Below are 8638 nucleotides of genomic sequence, written 5' to 3' on the forward strand. Positions count from 1 at the left end.
AAATTATGCATAATTTAGACAGGAATTAGTTAATATGCTTTTATGTACATATTTTACACAGACCTGAATTAATATAGGTCCCTGATCGACCAAAGTAAAAGACTTCAGATTTCTTTTTTTTACCACATAGCTACAATGCTTGTGTCAAGTCCGGCAAACATATCTCAAACAAATATTAAGCCCACGATGAAAACCTTGCAGTGAATAGAGAATCTCTTTCTAATACAATGCTTTCATGTCTAGGATTAGACTTACCATACTGTTTGTCTGGGAAACAGGCATTGCAGACACAATGCACACATTGTCCATCAAATTCTCACATTAGCTTCAATAATTCACAATCTCAAATCGTGAGTCGATAGTGTTTGGATCGTAGGTGTAGAAGTGCTTCGACGTACTCAGAGGGTTAAATTTTAAATGCTGACTCCAGCACAAAAAAACTAAAACTAAAAAAAGAGCGCAAACGAGCGGAAGAGTGGAATAAAAAAAATCTAAAACAAAAAGAAATTATGGAAAGTGCACCCAGATTTAGTTATAAAATGTTTAACTAAACTGTTTCATTTATGCATGCAGCTTATCACATCCCAGTGATGTCAAAATATAAAGGAACTTAATTCCATTTACACAAGTTTCAAAATACACGCCACTTCATTTTAGAATCTCTTTTTTTTTTTAAACCTTCATATACTGTATTTTCTCAATGACAACAGCCCCCACCTGCACAGTTTGAAAAAAGTCACTCTATTCCTGTCAAAGCAGATCACTAAAATCGAGTGTCTTGGGCCAGAGTGAGACTACCTCACTCAGCAACAAAAGAAAAGAAAAAACAACAACTGCTACAACACAAAATTTTAAACCATGTGCCAAAACTTAAAACAGTAGTTGTATGGCATCTTTGTGCAGTTCCACCACGTTAATAATCCTTTCTTCTCTTCAAAAGAATTGTCTGTGAAAGGCTTAAGAGAGACAGAGCAAGAAAGAGTGAGCCATTATAAAAGAACACTGCATTGTCCCCAGCCAGTGCTACTGTTTCTCCGGCTCACACACATACATGAGATGGTCCTCGGGGGACTTCCCATGAGTCTTGCTCAGGTGAAGCTTGACCGCATGCTTGCTCGCAAAAGTCCGGTTGCAGAGCTTGCATTGGTACACAGACCCACCGTCGTCGTCGGCGGGGGAGGGTGACGGGGATTCAGTTGAGGGCAGAGAAGTGGTTAAGGACGAGGGCAGGGAGATGGGTAAGGAAGAGGCTAAAGGGTGGCTGGATGGGTGAAGATTAGAGAGCAGTTTTTCAGATAGTCCTTTAGTGTGGCGGTGTTGATGATGTTGTTGCGAAATCTGGCTGAGCAGCTGCTCCCCAGAAAGCTTGGCCAGGTCTCGCAGACGGAAGCCCAAGTGGGATTCCAAGTGGCTGACATAGGTGGATGGTAAGCGGATCTGAGAGGCGCAGTCGCTGCAGAAGAACACTGGGTGACCTGAATCCAAGTTCTTCAAGAACTTGGTGCCACCGGTTCTCCTCAGCTGGTACTTGACATTAGCCAACCAGTGGGATATTGTAGTCATTGAGAGGCCAGTGAAACGGGAGATGTGCATTCTCTCCTGTGGGCTCAGGTCAGACATCATGTATTTGCCGTCACTTGTTTGTCTCAGACTGGCGGCAAACTGAGCTTGTAGGATCAGGAGGTGTTGAGGGTTCCAGTTGGACTGCCGGCCTTTACGTTTCTGGGCTGGAGAAAAATCTTCTATCTCGTCCTGTGTGATACCTTCGAAGTCGGAGCGCTCGGACAGGCTGGTAGGTGTGGAGGACTTGGAGACAGCCTGACTTTCTGTCAGGTTCCTCAACATGTCGGATATGTCTGACAGTGCGTTTTCTCTCAAAGGGGAGCTTGACATAAAGGAAGCTACTGCAGCTGAGGCTTTGGTCATAGTGACAGCGGAGGAGGGAGAAATTGAAGACGGGGTGGTGGTGGTGGAAGAGAGAGCCGTTGAACCCAAAGAACCACCACTGTTGTTTTTGTCAGCATTTTTTCCTTTGGTGAGATCTATGGGTTGGTCGTTGTTTAGATGTTGGTAGAAGTAGCGGTCTAAGCGGTCATTACCGGGCTTTTTGGTCTGTGCTGGTGGGGTGGAAGCAGCCACCGCCGCTTTCTCTGCCAAGCTGTTGCTCATCTTGAACAGCATGCTCATGGGGTCAAGGGAGGGCAGGGCAGGCTTAGCGGCCTTCCCCAGGTGGACGTTCATTACTGACTGCAGTGCGCTGAGGGGGTTGACGAATGGCTGTTCTGGAGGAGGATGGTCTGTGATGATAGCTGTACTGCCACACAGAGAGGCAGGCAGTGGGGATGTCAAAACAGTGGACTCCACTCCATTCTCCCCAGACTCATTCATCGAAATATCTCCATTTGAATCTCTGTGATTAGCTCCATTCCCATCACCTACTGCTTTTTCTGCCCCACTCGTATTCTCTGGAGTTTTACAGCTTCCTGCTCTATTTTCTTTGGGCGACTCTCCTCGGGCTGAGCCCCCTGGCTCGCTGTTGCAGGGTGACGGCGTGGTACGTCTCAGAGGAGATCCCCTCACAACACCACTGGGCTCTCTCATTTTCTCCTCTACCTTGGCCACTTTCTCTGTCACTTTCTTGACCAGTTCCTCCATTGCATGGAAGTTATTTTTGGCTAGCAGGGAGTTCTGGCGGCTGGGAGGGGAGATCAGAGGCTGGATCTTACCAGTGGGAGAGAAAATGTCCCCTCCAGGGAACATGTATTTGAGGGCAGAGCTCTTCCCAGTGTTGCCAAGCGAGAGCTTCATTAGGTTTGGGAGCTGGTAAGCAGCATGGATACTGGGATATCCACCCCAGCTTGGAGCTCCATTCTGGGCTTTGTTGATGGCTGAGGTCACTGTGTTCTCCAAGGACTTGAGGATGTCAAGACCACCTTTTGGACTTTCATCCAGATCCTCCTCAGTTAGATAAGAATATTTTGAAGAAACATCAAACTTCTCCTCTGCCTCCTCCTCACCTCCTGCCTTCTTCTCCTTGTTGAGATTACCATTGTTGATGATGGGCTCTTTCGTGCATTCCTCCTCCTTCTCCTCCTTTTTTATCTCCACAACCATGGCAGTGGGGGAAATGCTGGTTGGAGGAGGAACTGGGGCAGGTGGAGGGGAGAATGTTGTGGCAGCCAAGGGAACGGACTGGAACTTTTCTTCAGCTGTAAAATTGGGTTTGGGGGTCGGGATGGACAATTCTAGAATGGGTTTGCCTTTCTTAATAGCAGAGTTAGTGACTTTAATAAAGTGTCCGGTCACCATCATGTGAGCAGTGAGCTCTTGTAGTGTGTCATGAGAGCTACCACACTCCATGCATTTGAGGATCTGTGACTTCCTGGATTCAAACTGCCAGGCATAGCTGGCACCGTTCTGGTGTCCATAGCGGTTGTTAGGTGTGATGTAAGGATTGGTGACCTTCTGGTGTACGTTATTGGAGTCGTTGAGGGAGGTGGGCTTAGGTGTGCCTCCATTAGAGTCTGGCGAGCTAGGGATGTCCATGTCCATGGGGACTCTCCTTCGAGCCGAGGAGATAATCTTAGCGGCGACTGGAGTAACAGGCTCTTTCAGAGGCACTTTCTGGTAGTGTTTCGTCTTGATCATGTGGACACTTAGGTCCTGCAGGGATTCAAAGGAGTGCCCACAGTACATGCACTTGAGAACTTTTTGTGCATCCTCCTTCCCCTCCATCTCTAGCAAGGACCGCTTTCTTGGTTTTGACCACCGTTTAGTACCCTCACCATCTGTCTCGTGGTTATCGTCGCGGTAGTGGCCTGTCTCGTTCATGTGCACGGTGAGCCCCACTAGGGTGTCATACGCCGCACTGCAGTCCTTACAGTGGAACTTGCTGGCACCAGTGAATATAGAGCCATACAGCTTGGAGCTCTGCCGGTACAGCTGGACGGTACTAAAGAGGTTGGGTTCTGTAGATGCTGCGGATACAGCCACTGTGGGATGTTGAACCAGGCCCAGTCTGTTGTGGTGGTTGTGTGAGGTCTGCTGGAGGGTTTTAGCCATAGCTGTTTGGTGCCAGTCATAGCCTCCACTTCCACAGCTGCTGCTGCTGCTGCTACTACTGCTGCTGCTGTGACTGCGAGGGGTTTTTTCTGCAGGGGCCTGGCTCAGGTTTAGATTCAGTGTGGACCAATAGGAGTTGGTCAGGAAGGAGGTGTAAATGGCCTTCATCTTCTCCAGGCTGTCAGCCACAGACCCTGTTGTGGCTAATATGGCCTCGTCTCCACCTACTGGGGCAGCAACATTGGCAACAGCCATCATGACAGAGGAGGGAGAAAAGGGAAGGGCATTCGAGGGGTCTTTTGAAAGGAGGATATCATCCTCGTTTTTAAGAGAGGAGATCTCAAAATCGGACATTCTGTCACTGGATTCACTTAGGTGAGACTCACTGTCTAACTCTTGACCAGAAAAGTCAGCAGCGTTTGGGGAGTCATGGAAGCCAGTGGATCCTGGCCTGTCCTTGTCCTGACATAGGAACTTGGAGGCAGGCTCCTCCCCTTCCTGAGCTGAGTCGTCTCCATCCAGGTCCTCATCCAACAGGGCTGCTTCCTTTTCATCTTCAGGGACATATGCTGCTCGAGCAGAGAAAAGAAAAAAAACAAAGAGAGAGATTTGTTAGAACCACACTGACAGCATATCTAATGATGGAGATTCCAGTATTCCTGTTTCTACACCAAGCAGGGAACTGATCGAAACACAAGATACTGACATTCACACTTTTGCCAGAGGAAACAGAGCAATCATCCAATGGCATCCACAGACAAAGTATTTCCTATCACAATTGCAGTAATTCTGTTCTATCTTCACCCTTTTACATTGACATTGTTTTCAAATTGGAATCAAGTTGCCACCCCCTCCCATTCTCTCTCCACCCCCAGGTCTTTGTTCTGTACTGCAGAAAACCAGAGACAGTCGGAGAGAGAGAGAGAGAGAGAGAGAGAGAGATGGAGGATGGAAAAAAGAGAAAGATGGAGGGGGCAGAGAGGAAAAACGTCACTTCAAACAGAACTTGCCACCTTATTCTTCTCAAGGGGCAACAGCTTGAAATTAAAACTAAATTTGAAATTAATGAAGCACATTCTGGCGGTGGCATTCGTTTCTGAAGTAATAAATTACTTGTATCAACCTCGGAGACAGCGGTTCCTGTCTGTCAATTAATATGTCTTACGCTTCTTCTGCAGACTCTAATGCATTCCCTAACAGACACACTCGCCATTTAAATTAAGCATGCATTTTCACTCATTACACTGCTCAGCCCTCGCCTCCTCGTAAATAAAAATGAATGTATGTACTGCCTGCAACAAATCTCTCCCCGCAAAAACCCATTTGCTTCAATTACCAAAGATTAGAAAAAGTTTAGAGTTATTATTTACAGTTTAGCTTCGGGAGTGGGCTTGAGGCTTTCAATTTATATTCAAATCCCTCTAGTTTAAGAATAATACAATGGGAATCATATAGAGGAAATATGTATCAAGACAAATCACAGTCTCGCCTCTTTGTACATCTATGAATGTTTTATTTTGTTTAAGTCTATCAAACGGATAAAACAACATCAGATGAGAAACGCTGCGTGCTCACACTTTTGTGATTACGGCTGGATTTCTGAATACCAATGGAAGTGCAGCGCATGCATACACAAACCTCTTGTTTTAGCAACTACACTGGCAAAGAAGACGAGTGTGTGTGTGAACGCCGGTGCCCTTGTGCCTGGCATTCCTTTCTGCAAACAGGCCATCGCTCATCTAAGCTGGTATGTAAACACGGAGCGAGCCGGTAAGTGGGACGGGTGTGGCACGGAAGCGAGGGCCTATTCAATCACAATCTACCACTTTCAAAGAGATGCAAAGTTTAAACAAATCAAAATGATCATTGTGTTGTATTTAACATGAGGACGCACAGTTACATTCCTTATAAAGAACTGAAAGGAAAACTATGCGCATGTTGGAAAAAACCCTCCATATTGTGCCTACAGTTTTGTCATTGGCTTGGAAACAAAGGAAAATACGGGCTTGCACAACTAATGCCCACACCACCTGCCAGCCACATCATACAACACACTGAAGCTGTTGCCGACTCCCATCTCTAACTGAGCATGTGTATGTGCTAGTACTGCATCAGCAGCAACACAGAGAGGAGTCTCTGTCATTGTCAGGCTACCGGTTGCCATCGGCGATGATACGACACACCACCGTGGGACAAACAGATGCACAGAGACATAGATTTCCCAGAGCCCATCACACATCTCACACACACACACGGTAGTCTTAACAACTCTTTGCCTTCGGGCATTCTCAGGAACTTCTCTGTTGAACATGCAGTCTGCTCCAGTGCTCAGTGTAACATGAAGAGGATTCATTTTGAACATGTTCTCTTGTATTAGATGCTGTTATGTGCAGGGTCACATAACCCTTATCTACTCTGCACCAGTTACTATTGTTTGTCTTTTATTGTATTGAAGTACATCTATCTAACAAACCTTGATGCACTTAAGCTGCATGTTTTAACATGTACAGATATAAAACATGTGCATGCACACACACACACACACACACACACACACGCACACACACACACACACACATACTGTGTCTCAGAGCTTCCCCATCTCTCTCCCCCATTCTGTCTCGGAGATGCATCCACCCGCCCGCACATACGTGCAGCTGAGCCGACCCACATGTACATGCCATCTGTTCTGAATCAGCCATAACGACAGCTGTTTAAGAGAACAATGCTCCGGCTGAGGAAACAGCCGAACACAGCAGCCCGGCGCTCTCATCAAGGCCAAACATCAATGTGAAATCTCCTTTAAAACGCAAAACGTGCACGCTCCGCTTTGAATTAGCTGCCTTTGTGTGACGAGAACACGGTGTGTGTGTGCTTGCGTGTGTCCATCGGTGTACCTGCAAATGTGTGATACGTATAGAGACACAGGCAGGAGGATCGGGGAGAAAATTGCGTTTGCAGCGACAGCGAGAGCGTGTGTGCAGAATAAAACCTCGGCGTGTAGGCTGCATCCACCTACATGGAGCGTGAAGCGCAAGACTGCTTTTCGGAATTGTTTGAGGAAGAGGATGTTGAAATTATGGAAACATTTTGACATTTAATAGGCGCAGTGTTGCAACGAATTGATACAACTGCTTACATTGAATAGGCTGCAATGACAGCTTAGGTTCAACTACAGCCGCTCGCATCGTTCTGTGACATCGTAAACTAAATACCCCGTTAAATTGCAGTTTAAACTGACTCAATATCCATTTAAAACAAATATAGACCTTTCTGTTATATTTATTCTGAAAACATGGCTTTTTAGTTCATTTTGAACTTGGCTTCTTTTGGCGAGTCACCATCCACTGAAACCGCGCTGGCTATGTTTCTGTTTCGTTATGTACTGTAGTACCGTTTATCCATCACTTCAAGCTATTTATTTGACTTCTGTGTAGTCAGTCTGTTGCAGCTGGTAGTAAATATACTAAAATTCAACCTCACACCAATTTGTAATCCTATTTGTGTCTGTTTCTCCATATTTTTTGGTAACAAATCAGAATTACTATTTGTGTGTATGTCATGAGAATCAGTACTTCAGTACCAAGTCGATGCCAAAATTCTCAAAAAGGTGACGGTACTCGTTTTCCTACAGTACCACAGATACCGTACTGAGGATCAGGGATCGAGATTAATGTTGTCCCGTTGTCCCTGGGACGATGATGGCCCTGATACATTGTGAACAACAAACCTGTTGAAATCGGCAGGAGCAGAGCTAGTTAACGTTAGCTGTTAGCATCCGATGTGCAGCACAGTGGCTAAGTCACGGAGCCAACAGCTGGTTTACGGAGGTTGGATTGAGTTACATTTTGACGCGTTTAATCTCTATTTAGTAAACATTGCTATTTGATCATAACGTTATCGTGATGTGTTCAAATGTAATCTTGTCAAATTTTGGTTTTGGCAAGAAAATTGAGGCGCATCGACAGTCATTCATAAGAAATTCTCAAAATAAAGTATGCAAACGATAATAAAGGAGTGTGTCGATAACTGCCCAATTGTTGAGAACCACTGATGTTCACTTTACTTACCAGCAGACTTATTAACAACTATGAGCCCACTGTAATAGCCCTATAGGGTTCAAGAGAGTGGCTGCTCATTGTCCCACTCTCTCTTTAGCCATTACTTGGCACAACATGGCTTCACTGGGGGAGGGAGGTTGGACGGATGTCAAGACCGGGGCCACACACCACACTCGCACACGGTCGAGAACATGCAGAGATGATCCCCAAGGCTGCTGGCTTGTGTCCAGGCTGCAAGGGTTCACAACACTACGACCCGTGGATACGGAGATAAATAATGGAAGAAACATATCCACGCACACACAAGCAGGAAAAAGCCGGAGTAGAAGAAGCCTGGGCCAAACACACCAGGCGTGCAGGTGCTCTTTTAATTAGTAGAGAGAGAGAGAGAGAGTTCCAGATGAATTGTCAGCAGGGTGGAAGAGACAGTTTGAACTCAGTTTCAGCAGGAAAGGGCAGCAAACACCTCTAAGAACACACAGTCGAATTAAACCGAACGGGGATGTTTGGATTCA

At 46.1% G+C, this 8638-nt stretch overlaps 1 protein-coding gene across 1 annotated transcript; it reads right to left on the reverse strand.

The window, feature by feature from the left end:
• Window positions 1-1023: 1023 nt before the first annotated feature.
• tshz3b (teashirt zinc finger homeobox 3b) lies at window positions 1024-4431 on the reverse strand. The gene has a single exon (XM_076110207.1). The coding sequence runs from the start codon at window positions 4414-4416 to the stop codon at window positions 1024-1026; it is 3393 nt and encodes a 1130-aa protein (XP_075966322.1). The 5' UTR covers window positions 4417-4431.
• Window positions 4432-8638: the final 4207 nt, after the last annotated feature.

Source organism: Anarhichas minor, unplaced genomic scaffold (assembly GCF_050575085.1).
Source record: "Anarhichas minor isolate MPS153535 unplaced genomic scaffold, ASM5057508v1 ptg000042l, whole genome shotgun sequence".
In the NCBI taxonomy this organism is placed as follows: domain Eukaryota; kingdom Metazoa; phylum Chordata; class Actinopteri; order Perciformes; family Anarhichadidae; genus Anarhichas; species Anarhichas minor.

Bases quoted from the DNA above. Each gene is read 5' to 3' on its own strand.
- tshz3b (XM_076110207.1), bottom strand. From the start codon at position 4,416: ATGTCCGATTTTGAGATCTCCTCTCTTAAAAACGAGGATGATATCCTC.